Source organism: Erpetoichthys calabaricus, chromosome 2, assembly GCF_900747795.2.
Source record: "Erpetoichthys calabaricus chromosome 2, fErpCal1.3, whole genome shotgun sequence".
In the NCBI taxonomy this organism is placed as follows: domain Eukaryota; kingdom Metazoa; phylum Chordata; class Cladistia; order Polypteriformes; family Polypteridae; genus Erpetoichthys; species Erpetoichthys calabaricus.
This window is the reverse complement of record NC_041395.2, coordinates 276,580,022-276,598,385: the sequence shown is the minus strand read 5'-3', so window position 1 is coordinate 276,598,385 and position 18,364 is coordinate 276,580,022. Positions and strand designations below refer to the sequence as shown.

Sequence of the window (18,364 nt, the reverse complement as noted above, 5' to 3'; positions counted from 1 at the left end):
ATGATGTGTGAGGTAATGTTAGACATACATGTGGCTTTGCCTTTTTCAAATGAGATGCTTTGGAATCTTAGTAATTCCCATGCCTTATAAAATCAAGGGAACGTGTACTTTTTCCCTACCAACTTTGTTTATTTAACTAGTTACACATCTGCTAAAGAAAGGCATTGAGCTGTTTTTCTGTGTTTTGTAATATATCTAAGTATTTTAGGTTTCAATCAATATAATAGCAGGTTGTAATATCATTTCCTGAATTTAAACTAACAAACAGAACAAAAACTTTGTTTTATATGGGACGTTTCAATTGTAGTCACCATCTCAAGGCACAACATTCAACTATTTAGATTTTTTTTCTTTTCATTTGGAGCCACAAAGCCTGCTCACTGTGCCTTCAGAGTGTGTTAGAATGATATCCCCTATTGTCTGACCACCATTTGACAGGGATAAGGTTAATTATAAGAAGCAAATTTATATATAATTTGCATTTATCAATCTTTTTAAGTCACACTCTGCGTTATAGTTACCCTTATTCTGTTAAATAAATAGCAAACTGCATCTTTTTTTTTCAGGTAATTATGAAAGTCACTGTTGTCACAGAATACTTGATTTGGTCCCAGTCCTGTCGCTTGTCTGTGTGAAGTTGTATGTTCTCTCTTTGCCTGCCTGAGTGCTTCAGCTGTCTACCTATACCTAAAATAGATTGATTGGTGACCGAATGTGAGTGTGCAAATGTACCCAGCAGTGGATTGGCACCCTAGTTTTTGTCAGCCTTGTACCCAGTTTTCCAGTGAAACCTAAAACTGGTCAAAGCAATGTTACTAAATAAATGAATTGATAATGTCTAGTTTTAAGATATTATGTTTCTATTTAGTCTATGTCCAGTTTTGAAAAGTCTGAAAAAAACTTCCACTTTTTAGGAAGCAAGGTGGTATCATTACATTCACATCCTGCATTAATCGTGAATTCACTGTAATTCTGTTGATTTTTGTAAAATGCAGTTCCCAGTAATAAGCTTTAACAAGTACTTCGTATTTTCGTTTTAACTGCATGATAACATTCCCTGTAATTCTGAACTGGATTAAACAGGTTTAAAAATTTTATTACATGTATTGTCTAGTCCTTTATGTGTGCAATATTTCCCACAGATTGTAGCTCCCTGTCTAGTCCTGTTTTGCTGGTGACATGCTTGCATTACAATCACTGGTGGACTTGTTTCTGTAGGCCAAATGTTGAGTTTAAGTGTTTTAAATCCTGCACAGTGTTTAGATAAGTGCTTAGTACATAAAGGCAAGCAGAGTGTCAGGAGTGCGGATTTGTGACTTTTTGAAGTCGGCTCCCCTTCTGTTTGCAGATTTACTGATAATGTGTAATACCTTGATTCAGTTTTAAGTGAAGTCTTTACTCAGAGATGTTTAAGGGTCTTGACCATATTAGCTTATCTCTTTCAATGATTTGCTGCAAACATATGATGAAAGATAGATCTTAACGGCTCACTGTCCATGTGTGTAACAGAATATAACTATTGTTTTATTTAATATTAATGGTAAATTCTAGTTTACTAAAAAAAAAGTGCATATTGTGTAATATTGAAGCTTGTCACTCTCAGTGTCATTTCTTTATTTTGCATAATTTATATACTGTACACAGATGGATAGATAACCATCAGTATTCTGAAATTACATATTATTCCGTGTTTTGATGGGGTTATCACTCTCAACATTATTTCTTCATGTGTTTATTTTACTTCATTTAATTTATATACACAGGTATGTGTTATGTTTCAGCCAGGGTTCCCACCCTCACCCCCAGCTGGGGATCAAATGTCTCTATTTTGTGGGTGGTTCCCCAAGAGGTGGGATAAACTATTTGTTCATCTCAAGGGACTACCCTCAGTTCCTTTTGCCTTTTTTGCTCCTCTGAGCTTATTTTTATTTAACAGCAATTCTGAAAAATAAGTCTTTTTAATTATGAATATTCTATGTTTGCCCTCTCATTACTAACTGGAGTTTTGACAGAAACCCCAATAAGTGGGGATCTAAAGTCATTTTTTGGGGCTAATTGTGTTTAGGAACCCCTAGTTCATGACGTAGGTAGACACGTAGATCGATAGATACGTATCCATCAATATTCTGAAACAACATATCATTTAATGTTGTACAGAGTGGGAGCCTAACTAAGCAGGATTAGTGTTCAATAGAAAGCAATGCATAACTGTCCTCTGGCTTCAGTGTAATGCATCACTGCAACAAATGTCCACCATCCATCAATCCATTTTGTACATCTGCTTTTTTTTTTCACACTGGGGCCTAATTCAACATCATCTGGCACAAAGCAGCAACCCACCCCTCATACACATCTACCTTCATTCATAACAGACCAAATGATACCTGTTCATATGTTTTTGAGAGTATCTGATTTATGCAGTATATATACATTTCTCATGCATGCATTTATTGATTCATTTTCACTATTTTGTGAGGTGAGGGCTGTTATGGAAATACAGTGTGTATATGTGTGGGTGTGTGTGTGTTCTTATATATGCACTACTGTTCAAAAGTTTTAAAACACCTCAGTTTTTCCAATTTTTCTTCAAATTTATTCAGTTGTAATACAATAAATGACCTAAAGTGGTGAAAAAGTAAGTAGTAAACTATCAGAGGTTTTAATTTAAAGTTTAGGTTAGCAAAAACTGAAAAAAGGGTATGTTACAAATGGGTTCTTTTTCATGGAACAACTAATAGGTTACAATCTACAGATGTTCTGCAGCAGTTCAGGTAAATTAAGCCTTGCAAATTGCAAGTATCCCAGCCTCTGTTGATTATTTAAAAACTATCTGTCTGTCTTAAATGTGTAATGCATCACTGCTATCGTGGGCTGCATCAGGAGTGGGCAGGAGGAGGAGTATAGGAACCTCATCAAGGACTTTGTTAAATGGTGCAACTCAAACCACCTACAACTGAACACCAGCAAAACCAAGGAGCTGGTGGTGGATTTTAGTAGGACCAAGCCCCTCATGGACCCCGTGATCATCAGAGGTGACTGTGTGCAGACCTATAAATACCTGGGAGTGCAGCTGGATGATAAACTGGACTGGACTGCCAATACTGATGCTCTGTGCAAGAGAGGACAGAGCCGACTATACTTCCTTAGAAAGCTGGCATCCTTCAACATCTGCAATAAGATGCTGCAGATGTTCTATCAGACGGTTGTGGCGAGCGCCCTCTTCTACGCGGTGGTGTGCTGGGGAGGCAGCATAAAGAAGAGGGACACCTCACACCTGGACAAACTGGTGAGGAAGGAAGACCCTATTGTAGGCACAGAGCTGGACAATTTGCCATCTGTGGTGGAGCGACGGGCGCTGAGCAGGCTCCTGTCAATCATGGAGAATCCACTGCATCCACTGAGCAGTATCATCTCCAGACAGAGGAGCAGCTTCAGCAACAGACTGCTGTCACTGTCCTGCTCCACTGACAGACTGAGGAGATTGTTCCTGAGGCAGAGTTGGTGACTTGCACAGAGTGACTGGCATTGTGAATCAAAAGGGTTTCCACAGTTTGGCTGTTATATCAGCAAAAGGTGGCTACTTTGATGAATTAAAAATTTGAATAACATTTTGTACACTTAATGGTACTTTCATTTATTGTTTTATATGCTATGTTTATATGTTTATTTGTTCTAGGCCATTATAATATTGTCCAAGGAGTACTTCATAGGGTGTAGTATTACAGTCTTTTCCAACTCTGCTTTAAGACAGACAGGGGGTTTTTAAGTAATCAACAGAAGATGGAACACCTGTGCAAATTGTTTGTTTTAACTTGCAAAGCTTAATTTACTTTAAATGCAGAACATCTGTAGATTGTAACCTTTTGGTCTTTCTCTAAAGAAGGCCCATTTTCAGTTTTTGCTATCCTAAACTTTAAATTTAAATCTCTGCCAGTTTACTTCTTACCTTTTCACCATTTTAGGTCATTCATTGCATTTCAACTGATTAAATGTGGAGGAAAACTGGAAAAACCAAGGTGTTCTAAAACGTTTGAGCAGAAGTATATATAGTTTTTATTTAATGTGCCTTTATACTTTATTCATGTTTTGCCTTCCTGCCTTGTTTCTTTGCCCTGATTTAACCTCCAACAAAGACTGTGCTGCAGCATGCATTGTTTTATACCTTTATTTTTTTATTTTATTTTATTTTTTTGCTTATTTTGACTTTTTTATTTGTGGTTAATTTATTAGACAGAAGATATAGAAGAAATTGCAAGGCGGGTACAGAAGTTGCCAAAGGTAAACAAGAAGAGACAGCGAATTGTAGTCTTCACCCAAGGGAAAGATGGCACCGTAGTCACCAGTGGTATATTTCCTTATTTATTGTTTATCGCTTTGTTTGTTTGTTTGTTTGTTTGGATAGTAACATAATTCAATTTATGGCTTGTTGTGAAGTATATCTATAGTTTGTCTATTTCACATCATGAAAAATGTAAATATAGGTTATTAGATAGTTCAAAAAATTAGTTCAGTGTTGGTTATCTGGTAAAAAGCCTGTCTTCAGTAGGGAAAATGTTTTGTGGAAGACATGACTTTGTGTGCCTCTTTGAAAAACACCGAGCTGTGGTATGTCTCTTCACACTTTATGAAATCATAAAACAGATTACAGGTTACAGATGAGAAAATAAGGACTAGACAATAATGACAAGTACAAGGGAAGCAGGTAACCTTAGATATTTTCAGCCGTTGACTATGATAAATCTCCAGTAGAGACAGAGAGGAGGGGTTAGCAATAGAGCATCAAGGCAAAAAGGGCAACTCTTGAATGCATTTACAGCACAGAATCACGTTTTTAAGACACTGAGACACACAAGTCATTTTTCACTGCATTGGGTTTATCATACAAATGTTAACAGCATCAGTCCCCCTAGACCGATAAGGGTGTTCCAAGAAATCACTACTTCCCTAAACCTCGTCAGGAAAGGAATATTACAAGGGTCTCATTCTTTTTCTGGCCACGGACTAAGTTCCCAGATTCAGAAACTCATTTGATGTCTGGGCTGAGGTTAAACCCAAGCCCCCGAGGTTGTAGAGAAAATGAACACATCTATTGTCGTCTTATAGGTGCTTCACAGTGATGAATAATACCTGCTAGCCTTTTTCATTTGTTCTTTATGAAGACAAAGTTTTGTGGCTCTGTGAACTTTATATAAAATTCATGATGAATGTTAGGTGGGAAGAGAGAGTATGTTGAGATGTCTTCTACAAAGGCAAACATGATAAATGTCAAGGAATTTCTGAGCTCTGGGATAAGCCATACAGTGGCAAGCAGAGCTAAATCTGATTGCTATGTTGTTATTCATGGCAGCCAAATAAATGTCAATATAAAAGAGAATTAAAGATTTTCATTTCCCAGAGGCGGGCCTCTAATACAGCTTGATCTTTCATTTCGTTTGTAATTTGTTCTCTTGTCGGGATGCAATCATTCGCCAAGCTCAGCATGTCATGTTAAGTCATTTAATAATGATTAAGGACACAGAAATCTTGGCCTATGGGGCAATTCTCAAAAGAGTCTCTGTTTTTGTTTTTTTAAAGAGTGTATTTTTGTTGGTACTTTGCTTTTTTCTTTCTAAATAATTTATGACTTAATGACTGCGTCAGGAAAATCTCTGTCCTTAATTTAACATTCAGTAAGTCCATGCAAATGCACAAGGCCTAGCTGAGTTATCTATTAAAATACTAATTAGGCTTATTGTGCCCTGAACCTTTGCGGTGAAAAGGACTAATAAATGATCATGTGGGAAACTGGTGAGAGTACATCTAGAATATTAATTTGTTTTCTGGTCTGTGGCCACCAGCCAGCACGTGTTTGTCAGGGTGGATAAAGATGCCGTATCTGTAAATTATAGTGAGAGTACAGTTTAATACCAGAAATACATCGAAAAACCTTAAAGATGATCAATTTACATTTTATGTAGCTGAAAGTGATTGAGCATTTGACATTAGGAGAGCTGTTGTGTTCAGTGATTGCTATCATGTTTTACTTAGTATACTAAAAGATTTTGAACGGATCTTTCTGTTTTTGCATTCAGAACAGGAACAAATGCAGGATTATTAAACATTACTTGGTCCTGTACGTCATCTATTGTTTTCCTGAGGGATTAATACTTTGAGAATATTGAAGCCACTGTTTTCTCCTTCTAGCAAGAACTGTGCAGGTTAAGAACATTGGTCCTAATGTCAGAGGACCTGGAAATTATGCCACAAGGGCATAGATTCAAATTTACAACTCTCTTACCACATGACCTCAAGCAAATCATCTACCATTCCTGTATTATTGTTCTAGGTTCTAGGAATATGTTGCACTTCATGAGATGTTCACCACAAAAGGCACATTACTGTTCAATTAATTATATATCCGTTCAGCAATCCATCAGGATTAATTTATTCATTGCCAAATTGTAGTGGTCAGAGCCTATCTAAATAGCATTGGATATTTGGCAACAGCTTGCTTTTGGGAGGGTACCAGTCATTTGTAAGGCAAATATTAAATTAAAATTAAACTAACATGCCTTTGAAGAGACTATTACCATTACATGAAAATCAATACCAAACCAGCAGTGGAATGGTGCATTATGCAGAGAACCTTTAGGTGGCAGGTGTTGAAAAGGTAAAATGGTAGTGTCCACACTCACTGGTCCCTAAATAACTGTAACCTCTTTCCTGTCTTCTAAGGGAAGTATCGGTTATATTAAATATGCATGGCATGGAGTTGAACAAAAACAATTGGTTGCTGAGAAAATTCAGATTTTTTTTGTCAATGTTCCAATCTTTCAGTGAGTCCTTGTTCTGTATGGTGCCCTTCAAGGAGCATGTATCACTACGCGCTTCACAAACCAAACAGAAGTACCATTCTAAGTAGCAAATTAATATGAAATATGACAGAATGCAATGATGGATACTTTATAGAGCCTACAAAACATTAAATAATGTGAAAGGACCTGAATGGACCTTTCAGCAGAATCGGGAACAGTACAGATTAATCAATTAGAGAGTAGGGTTGCAAGTAGAGTCTACTGAGATCATCCATCTAACCACTGCATGCACTGGGGGAACTTAGCCTGTCCCTGTAGTATCAGGTGCATGGCAGGAACCAACCTAATGCACATGCTTATGCCCATATTCTCTCATGACAGGCCAGTTTAGATTAGCCAGTTAATGTAATCTACATGTCATTGCGATGTGGAATTAAAGCCAATGCAGACATGTGAAGAATGTGCAAACAGCACACAGATAACCCAGGACCCTGGAGCTGTGAGGCAGCAGCACTAGCTTCTGTATCACTGTACCTACACAAACACAAGAAGCAAAATGTGTGTTTCCAAGTATCATTTAGCAGTAACATGTTTAGAGCTTCATTATAAGTCTGAAAGAGTATTCCAGAGAGTCACAGCCATAAATCTAAATGAGTGTGTGTACAGAGGTGCACAGTGAAGCTTTGGAATTATAACAAGCCCTGCATCAGGGAATCTCAAGTATCTGGTATGGAGACATGCAGTGATGACAGATATCCTGGGACTTTGTGATTGGTGATTGAGTGTTGAAGAAGGGATATCATAAAGAAAACCAGTATATTTGAGCTGGATAAGGGCTTTTTATGTTTATTGGTCTGTATGTGATAGTGTCATTTTGGACTTGTAATATATTAAACAGTTAGCCAGGTTACTTAAGAATAAATTGTAATAATACAGCTAATAGGTAATAAAGGAATTAGTGTGTGTTTTTACATTATAATAGGAGAGACTAGGTTGAGTGCATGAACCTGTGCATGAAAAATTATAACTGGAAAGCACTGTACAGGTAAACAGTACTTGATTTGACATTGCTGGTGTGATTGGCTTTGGTGCCAAAATAAGACAAAAAGTTACAAAATTAAAATTGGTCAAAGAATGACCATGTAGGCCCATTTCATTCGTTTAAGTGTCCAGTGCATCAATAAGAAATTTTTTGTCAGTGTAAGTTATTCAGCCTGATTCACTGCCTTAAATGAACCTCACAATTTCTAGTGCCAGAAATAGAGCTTGTTTCAGTGAGGCTCACCATTAATGAATTTTATGAATGGAGTGTTTTTTTTGTTAAATCCATGGCCTCATGCGTTCCTTGTCGCTGAAATCTGCTTGTATCAGTTTCATTCACATTCAGACAACAACAGGCTGACATTGCTAATCAGATGGCAAAGTCTCTTACAGGGCTTTAATCAAATAAACAAACGTAGGAACACATCTCATGCATAGATCAAGTCAGTAGTTTGAGAGCTTGGAAAGTAACAACGTTGTTGCCCTCCTGTTGATTTTTTTCAACTAATTGTTTCTTTGTTTCTTTGAAATGCTCCGTACTACAAATTCAGCGTGTTACAGCGTCTCCTATAGTCAAGAGTGTTTGAACACAGAAATGGACACCTGCTCCTCTGAATAAATTATATTGTTGCTGCACAAAGCCCTTGCAGCAGAATTGAGTACAGTGTAGTACTCCTCTCACTTGCAGCACTGACTCCTCCTGTGGTCCTCACCACACAGTTGGGACTAATTAAAGCTGCTCCACACAGTTTGTGACATGCCTTAGTGTATTGTTCCCTGGGCCAGGACCACCCGATCTCTAATTATGACCTCATCTTTTCACAGATTGAAACAATTAACATTACAATAAAGTTAGGACTCCTATAAACATACTCTTGTTAATTTTAATCATTTTTTTATGAGAAGCAATTATATAAGTCTACTCTGTGATTGGCCCACTCCCTGAGGAGCTTCATATTGGATTGTTTGTTCCCTGAATTTCAACTCATGGTAATGGATTCCTGAATAAATGTGCAAAATCTTTGTTTTTGGCTTCTCTTTCAGGGACTATTCTATTTGTAACATGCACAATACTACTTATTTCACTTAATTAATCAGTCTGATTATTAATTTCCAACTGTCTGGAATAACAAAATTCTTCATCTTGTCATAGGTTCAAGTCTTAGCCTTGTCACTGTCTGTGAACAGTTTGCATGTTCTGGTCACGTCTTCATGGGTTTTTGTCTGGGGGGTGTTCTAGATTTCCTGACCTAACTAAAAACATGTTTGTTTGATTTATTGCCAGTTCTTATTTGGCCCCTTATGAATGTGAGTGTGTCCTATGATGCTTCTGGTTTGTTTCCTAAAGCTGGTAGGATAGGCTCTAACACTTGTGACACTTAAGCTGGTTTGATGATAGCTGATGGAAGGTCTGTTAGAATTTGTCAGCATATGCATTATCATAATACAGTGATGGACAAAGATTTGTGCACCATTAAGAATGACGTGTTCATGCAATAATGTAATTATTTTTGTCATGTCCTATTAATAGATAAAGGGGCGGCACGGTGGCGCAGTGGTAGCGCTGCTGCCTCGCAGTTAGGAGACCTGGATTCGCTTCCCGGGTCCTCCCTGCGTGGAGTTTGCATGTTCTCCCCGTGTCTGCGTGGGTTTCCTCCGGGCGCTCCGGTTTCCTCCCACAGTCCAAAGACATGCAGGTTAGGTGGATTGGCGATTCTAAATTGTCCCTAGTGTGTGCTTGGTGTGTGGGTGTGTTTGTGTGTGTCCTGTGGTGGGTTGGCACCCTGCCCAGGATTGGTTCCTGCCTTGTGCCCTGTGTTGGCTGGGATTGGCTCCAGCAGACCCCCGTGACCCTGTGTTCGGATTCAGCGGGTTGGAAAATGGATGGATGGATATTAATAGATAAAGAGAGCCCAGCTAAATGTGACATTCTCAAATCTGGGAGGGAGGTGGTTAATGATACTACCTCATGAATCCAGTCTCTTGTCTTGGCCCAGGCACTGCTTTTGTGGAGTTTGCACCTTCTTCTCCTCTTCTTCTCCAGGGAAGTGCTGGCTTCCCATGATTCTGATAATTGGCTTTAAAATGCATGGAGGGACATTTGTTTTGTTGTGATGTTATGATGCCTCAAATAGAAGAACATAAAAACTGAGAGGTGCTGTTTGCATAAATTTCTGGCTGTGAAACTCAGTGTTCCTTGTGTATGTTTGTGTCATTCCTACCTGCTTGATACAGTGCAGCATATTGAAGTAAAATATACGGTAATTACTACATCCAGAAGAGCAATGGCTGGAAGATTTACATGAATCAATACTGCTTGGTAATGGTCTTTGAGATTAGATGAGTGCAGTTGATCTTTATTAACTTGGCAAATGATGAAACATTTAAATAAACCTTAATTACCATCAAACTGTTTCGTTAATACACAGTAAATTCAGAAAGTATCTAGACCCTTTTAATTTCTGCAAATTTTGTAGATTTTATATCAAATGGGTAAGTTTACCATTTTGCCCATCAATATACACTCAATAAAGATAATAATTATGACAAAGTAAAAGGTTGGCAAATTTATTAAGAAATAATTCATGTAAGTATTCACCTTTGCAGTGGCACTCCATATTGCAATCTTGTGCATCCTATTTGCTTTAATTATCTTTAAGATGTGTCTTGAATTTGATTGGAGTCCACCCGTAGTAAACCGAATTGATTGATCATCATTTAGACAGATACACAACGGTGTATATAAAAAATTTTTTTTTTTTTTTTTGTTCTTTATTTCGTCTTAAACGATTTCTCGTATTAGAAATTTGTTAGTTTTCGCATACCCCTTGGGGTCAGAGCGCAGGGTCAGCCATTGTACAGTGCCCCTGGAGCAATTACAGGTTAAGGGTCTTGTTCAAGGGCCCAGCAGAGTAGGATCTCTTTTGGCAGTGACGGGGATTTGAACCGGCAACTTTCTGGATACCAGCGCAGATCCTAAGCCTCAGAGCCACCAATACCACAATTCACACTGCATGTCAGGTCTGACTGAACAAAAAGCAAACTCTTTGGGCTGAAATCCAAGCAGTATGTCTGATGAAAGCCAGACACTGCTCGTCACCTGCCTAATACCCTACCTACGGTTAAAGCAGGGTGTTTGCAGCATCATGGTATCGGGGTGTTTCTCAGCAACAGAAACAGGTATACCGGTCAGAATTGAGGGAAGGATGAATACATTCAAATACAGAAAGGTCAACTAAGAAATTCTACTCCATAGTGCATGCAGCCTCAGACTGGGATGACGGCCCACCTTTTAGCACGACAATGACCCAAAGTACACTGCCAAGACAATGGTGGAGTGGCTTTGGGACAAGTCTCTGATTGTCCTTGAGTGACCCAGGCAAAGTCCACACTTAAACCCCATAGAATATCTGCAGTGAGACCTGAAGATGCTCAAATCCAAGAGTGTAAAGAGAGAGTAAAGAGACGTGCCCAAGAAGACTCAAAGCTGTAATTGCTGCCAGAGGGGCTTCTTCAAAGTATTCAATTAAGAATCTAAATACTACTATGAATGAGAGATTTCAGTTTTTGATTTTTAATAAATTTGCAAACATTTCTGAAAATATGTTAATTTTGTTATAGATGGGCAACAAGGGCAATATATACATTTATATATTTAAAATTAAATCTACAGCAAAATATAAAGTGTGCAGAATGTGAAAGGGCCTGGATACTTTCTAAATCCACTGCATTCCCAATTACAGTAGTTAGTAAAATTACGTTTTTATATGTACATCTTTCTGTTTGATAATTCAAGAAAGTTGCATGAAAAATAGAAAAGAATACATTATTTTTTTTCCTAACATGCTTAATGCAGTACACACTTGATGAGGATCCAATGTGAAAAGTATTCAGTGGGAATTAACCACAGACAGGATACTGGTCCATCACAAGGTCCATCACATCTATTTATTCTTTAACAGAGATTTTCAAGAGTGCTTATTCATATTCACAAAGGTAATATAGCAATGTGTTAATTTACATTCTCTGAATTTAAATTATAATCTATTAAAGTCTGTCCTTGTTTATATGTTCTCGTCTGCAGTAAGTAAAAACTCAATGCTGTTTTCAAAGTGCATACATTTTTTCAGTTCATTTTTTTTTTACTCTAACTTTGTTCTTCCTGCCTGAAATAAATAAAAAACACCTTTTTTAAGTTGTTTATAGCTATTACTTGCCGTCGGTGACATCTTGCTTCCATAGCAAGAAGGGAAATTCCTCCTATTCTGTGGTTTAATTGGAGATTCGATTCACTGAAAAGGGACAACAAACACAATGAGTGTACAGTTTGTCCAGTGATAGCTGCACTCATTGCTTTTATTTTTTTAACATCCTTGCTTTATTGTGATATCAGCTGAAGCAGCTTGTAAGAGTCAAAGTAAGGCAATGGGAGCCTCCTAGAGTGTCATGCACCATTAAACATCAATGCAGTGTACATGGATGTATGCACACTAAACCATAAGCTGAAATTAAATTTTATGATGGGTAATTTTTACATCATTTAGAACTAGTCAGCCCTATGACGCATATTATTTTATACTCATAAACAAAATAATCAGTCAATACCTCATACTTGTTTTGCATGATGAATATTTCAATATTTGATCTATATGTGTATGCATTTCAAATGTTTTTTATCAATCTCTTACAAAGAGCAAATGTTTAACTCAGATGCATTGGCTACTAAAACACAGATACGTAGTAATACATTATAGATGTGAATAATCCACATACTCCCCGTGTCTGCGTGGGTTTCCTCCGGGTGCTCCGGTTTCCTCCCACAGTCCAAAGACATGCAGGTTAGGTGCATTGGTGATTCTAAATTGTCCGTAGTGTGTGCTTGGTGTGTGTGTGCGCCCTACGGTGGGCTGGCACCCTGCCCGGGGTTTGTTTCCTGCCTTGCACCCTGTGTTGGCTGGGATTGGCTCCAGCAGACCCCCATGACCCTGTAGTTAGGATATAGCGGGCTGGATAATGGATGGATGGATAATCCACATATAATAGTGTGTTGTAAAAAAGGTGACATTGTGGTTAGTTCTGTAGCTGTAAGATTTTAGTGTCTTGGGTTCAAAGCTCACACCTGGCTCCTGTGTATTTTTTTTCCAGTTTATTTTGATACTCAAATTTTCATCCCACATCCCTAAAGGGATATACAATTGTCTGATTACCGATTAAAGCAAGCGATTCAGTCCAAAGTCCAGTTTCCTTAAACCAATAAATAGATCATCTTTGCAGCTTTGATTAGTAATGGCATGATAGATCTGAGAGTCAATAGTTTTAATTTTTATTACATGTTTGAGACTTTCTACTGAAGTCTTCTGCTAACTGTAGTAATACCCTCAAATAAAGTAGAAGTAATTTTGTTTTTATCTTTGTCAGCCATGTCGTAGCTTTTTTTCAGTTTCAAGGACATTATACATTATGTATACAGTATATGCATGAATTTAGTCCTGTTGACCTTTCTAACATGTTACATTATTAAACATTGTGCCATAATTTGTGGTCTCCTAATAAAGAATTACTTTTTGTGATGTGAACACCCTGGATTAGAAAATCACCTTTCTAATACGGGCTTTGAGTTATTTTTGAAACAAAAAATACCAAGTGAGGGATTCGAAAATGAAAACTTCAGTGTTTGCAGAGTTCCTTCATATACTTTAAAGATATATCCAGTCCACATTGAAGCTTATCTTCAATCAAGATAACCCAGTACATCCTGACAGGCTAAAGCCTTTGTTTTTTTTTTTTTGAGAACCTTACACTATAAAATATAACTTGAATTTGGGGGTAAGATTACTTTAAACATATGTGGTGCATTTTATATCTCTCTAATATAAAAGAAAATCTTGAGCTGAGACAAGATGAGACTATTGCCAAGAGATTTTTTTCAAGTCCGGCCCTCCTCTCAGCCGTTTACGGTTAACGGCCTACGGTCTTCTCACCTCTCATTCGTGTGAATGCTTTTGTCAGACACAGTTCCTACATTCCCAGCTCTTATGAATTTTTATGTTTTCCTCATTTTAAGTTCACAATAAAATAAGACTTATTATGTCCAAATCTTATTGAAGAATTTCATCCTGAAGGGTTATCAACAGAAGAAATGAGTACACGGGCAATCCTAGCACAGAGAAACGATGAAGTCAAACGACTTAACATGAAAATTGTTGATCGGTTACACAGCAAATTGGTTAAATGCGTATCAATAGACTATGCTGAAATAGTTGGTGGTGATGGTGTGGAAGGTGAAAACATCAACCTACAGTATCCTGTAGGATATCTACAACCATTAACACCATCCGGTCTTCCACCGGCCAAATTACTGTTGAAAGAAGGATGTATCGTAATGTTATTGCGTAATTTATGTATGAGTGATGAGCTATGTAATAGGACAAGATTAGTTGTATTCAAAATTGGTCGAACAATTCTGACATTTAAAATTTTAACAGGCGACAAGAAAGGTAATGTAGTACATCTTCCGTGGATAACATTAAACACCAAAGGAGATCTTGATATGCCATTCGTATTAAAATGTTTACAGTTTCCCGTTAGAATAGCTTTTGCTATGACAATTAACAAATCACAGGGACAAACATTTGAAAAAGTCGGTTTATTTATTAGAGAGAAAGAAACGATATTCACTCACGGGCAGTTATACGTTGCGTTTACACGCTGTAACTCCAAAGATGGAATCAAAATACAAAGCGATATTGACGGAAAGTTAATTCCAAATATTGTTTTTACTGAAGTTTTACAGTAAAAGTGTAAGTTTAAAAATTATTTGTGTGTTAATTTCAAATTTACTTGCTGTAATGTAAAATAGTTAGGTCTATTATGCATACTGTATGTAACAATTCCCATGAAAAGGCTAGCGCTTAGCTAGCTAGCTTTTCAACTGTCTCAACACAAGAGAATGTGTCCATTTGAGGTGGAATATCATAGCCACACATCCATTTTCATCCAAGGCCACTCTGCCTAATTTGTGCTTTTGTAGTTGATGGTATTTATGTTGTAAGCCGTGTGCTTTTGTAAGGTCCAACCTTGAATACTTTGGGATTCTTGATGTTACTGTGTGAATGCAGAATCATGCTAAGCAGTACACCCATATTCTGGTCTTTTGTTTAAACCTGCTCAATTAATTCTTTATTCTTAGTTCCTTCTTTTGCTAGCAAATGTTACAAAGATATTTCTCTGGGCTGTTTTTGTATTATTTTATATTGAGGTTTTGTTAACACAAGTTATTTCTCAGGGTGTGAGAGGTATGGTTTTTGTATCATGAAAACAAAAGTTCCCTGTGATGCATTGCTGGCATTGTTTATAAGCTATATCTCAAATCGCATACTACTGCAATAAATAGAACACTAAATCGAGGGTCCCTATATCATTCTCCGCAGAACTCGTACATGGACAGACTCCACTACCAATCACAAATATGTCCGTGAACCAAGCCATAGTTTCAGAAATATTGTACTGCACAATCATATTATAAACCATCTCAAATGTGCAATAGTTTAAGAAATGTTGTATTAAATGACAACCGACATTGCACCCGCACTGCAGGTCTGTCATGTCACTTTATGCTTTTAGTATTGTGCTGACCTTTATTGAATGTGTAGGGTTGCCATTTTAATACTCTCTTGTTCAGGAAGCAAGCAGCACATTGTTATGTGAGGTGCTATGGTAGAAAATTCCATAGTTAGCCATTTTTGTGTGGTCGATTTGCTGTGCATTATATTGTCCAACAAAGGGTAGCACAGGAATAGAACAGCAATAATTTGTTTGAGTTTGTAGTGATATACTGTATATACAGTACACAATATATAAATATATATATTGTAACAAAGAGACAAAAGGAGATGATAGATCTTTGGGGCACCATGAAGGCTAACTCTATATATTCAAATAAGACACAAGGTATAGCGTGTTGAAAAAGAAAAATGTTGTAATGATGCAAGTCGCCAAGACACACTGACTAAAGGTTTTTGGCAGGAAGAGGTGGGTCCTGGCAGGCAGAATCCTAATTTAATCATTAGGATATGTGCTGGTGCATATTGGGCATTAGGTTATCTTTGTATGTCAAAATGCAAGGGGAAGGAGGCTATCCTGGCAGTATCAGAAGCAATCAAGTTGAATTTTCAGCCAGTTCAGAAACAGTATAATAATGTAAAATGGACATATTTAGAATGTGGAAGGAAACTGGACTATGTGGATGAAGTCTTTGCATACAAGGACAGTGCTCTCACACATCATTGGGTATTTTGTGTTTGTGTGTGTGTGTATATATATATATATATATATATGTATCGCTCATAATGGAATATGTAAAAATAAAAACATTATAAGCTCAGTATGGGTGCTCATCAGTGAAGATACACTCCATAACTTGAATGATGATGATGAATTAGCTGGGCAGTACACGATGAAATACATATGAAGGTGAAGAGTACATACTGCACAGCAAAGCAGAGCATTTACAGCTCTTCTGAAGGCTCACCTTCAGGTGGTTTAGGAGGGGTTTCTTCCTGCTGCTGGATGGCAGCTTCCACTGAAGGTGTAGGCGTGTTTTCTTTGTTTGTTGGGGTAAGGAACATTATTATAGGCTGTTGCTGGCATTGCTTCTTCTTTTGGGCAAGGAGGTTTTTATAGACTTCATTGGCTGCATCAACGGCATTGCGAAACTGCAACGCCTGAAGCATTTCGGGATCCCAGTCATCTATCATTGCCTGCAGTTGTTTGGCCTTTCTCACAACTACTGCCAGCCGTTCAAGTGATAGGCCTTCATCTTCTTCCTTCCCTGGACCCATAAAAAATGATCACTATAAAACCACAGATTTCCGCGATATAGCAGAATTTCCGCAATAGAACATTAGATATGTTCCACCGAAAAAATCTGCGATATAGTGGGGGCATGATAGCTGAACCGTGATATAGTGGGGGATCACTGTATATATATATTACTGTGTGACTGTGAACGCAGTACGTACACAATTGAGAAGGCAGCGAAACAATAAGAAGCGAAGCACGGTGTAAACCGTAAGTTTAAATTAAGTTTATAGAAACGCTCCCGCTGCCGTTTGCAATACCATATTCGCGAGATACAAGTTTAATGAGAACACACGAGGTATAAACGAGATTTGGATCACTTTGTAACAGAGTTAAAATTGCTGTAGCGAGAAACTTTGAAGTGCCGTGTCTTAGCTAACATTAAATAAAGCCGTGGACATCGCAAAATCACACAAGAGAGCGGCTCACGTGAACTGACTGAACGCAGCAGGAGTGATCACTTCGCTACTGCGGAAACAAAGCACGGTGTAAACTGTAAGGTTAAATTAAGGTTATGGAGCAAAGCCCTAATTTTTTTTGTGAAAGCCCCTTTCAGTCAATAAGCCTTAAAAACAGGTGTAAAGCTAAACTTGCAGCACCGCTATTCAATTACACTTGCCTAACGCCTCTCCTAAGGGGAGATACTGTGGGATCTGGGCATCCGTCAAAGCACCAATCACAGGCCCGATTAGAAAGCAGGAAGCTGTGATTTGTTGTCTCCCTCCCATGTAACAATCACAGCCCGTGTTACAACGCACTATGTATGTATGTGTATATGTATATATGTATATGTGTGTGTGTATGTATGTGTGTATATGTATGTGTATATATATATGTTGATATGTGTGTATATATATATATATATATATATATATAGAATAATATATACAGTGTGAAAAACTATTTGCCCCCTTCCTGATTTCTTATTCTTTTGCATGTTTGTCACACAAAATGTTTCTGATCATCAAACACATTTAACCATTAGTCAAATATAACACAAGTAAACACAAAATGCAGTTTGTAAATGGTGGTTTTTATTATTTAGGGAGAAAAAAAAATCCAAACCTACATGGCCCTGTGTGAAAAAGTAATTGCCCCCTGAACCTAATAACTGGTTGGGCCACCCTTAGCAGCAATAACTGCAATCAAGCGTTTGCGATAACTTGCAATGAGTCTTTTACAGCGCTCTGGAGGAATTTTGGCCCACTCATCTTTGCAAAATTGTTGTAATTCAGCTTTATTTGAGGGTTTTCTAGCATGAACTGCCTTTTTAAGGTCATGCCATAGCATCTCAATTGGATTCAGGTCAGGACTTTGACTAGGCCACTCCAAAGTCTTCATTTTGTTTTTCTTCAGCCATTCAGAGGTGGATTTGCTGGTGTGTTTTGGGTCATTGTCCTGTTGCAGCACCCAAGATCGCTTCAGCTTGAGTTGACGAACAGATGGCCGGACATTCTCCTTCAGGATTTTTTGGTAGACAGTAGAATTCATGGTTCCATCTATCACAGCAAGCCTTCCAGGTCCTGAAGCAGCAAAACAACCCCAGACCATCACACTACCACCACCATATTTTACTGTTGGTATGATGTTCTTTTTCTGAAATGCTGTGTTCCTTTTACGCCAGATGTAACGGGACATTTGCCTTCCAAAAAGTTCAACTTTTGACTCAT

At 37.8% G+C, this 18,364-nt stretch overlaps 1 protein-coding gene across 4 annotated transcripts in view; it reads left to right on the top strand.

The window, feature by feature from the left end:
- LOC114647068 (adenosine kinase-like) overlaps positions 1–18,364 on the top strand; it is a 594,211-nt gene that overhangs the window by 546,684 nt on the left and 29,163 nt on the right. For all 4 annotated transcript variants that reach the window (XM_028795583.2, XM_028795585.2, XM_028795582.2 and 1 more), the window contains one exon: positions 4,231–4,345. In XM_028795583.2, the coding sequence (XP_028651416.1) occupies positions 4,231–4,345 (115 nt within the window). The remainder of the gene's footprint in view (positions 1–4,230; positions 4,346–18,364) is intronic.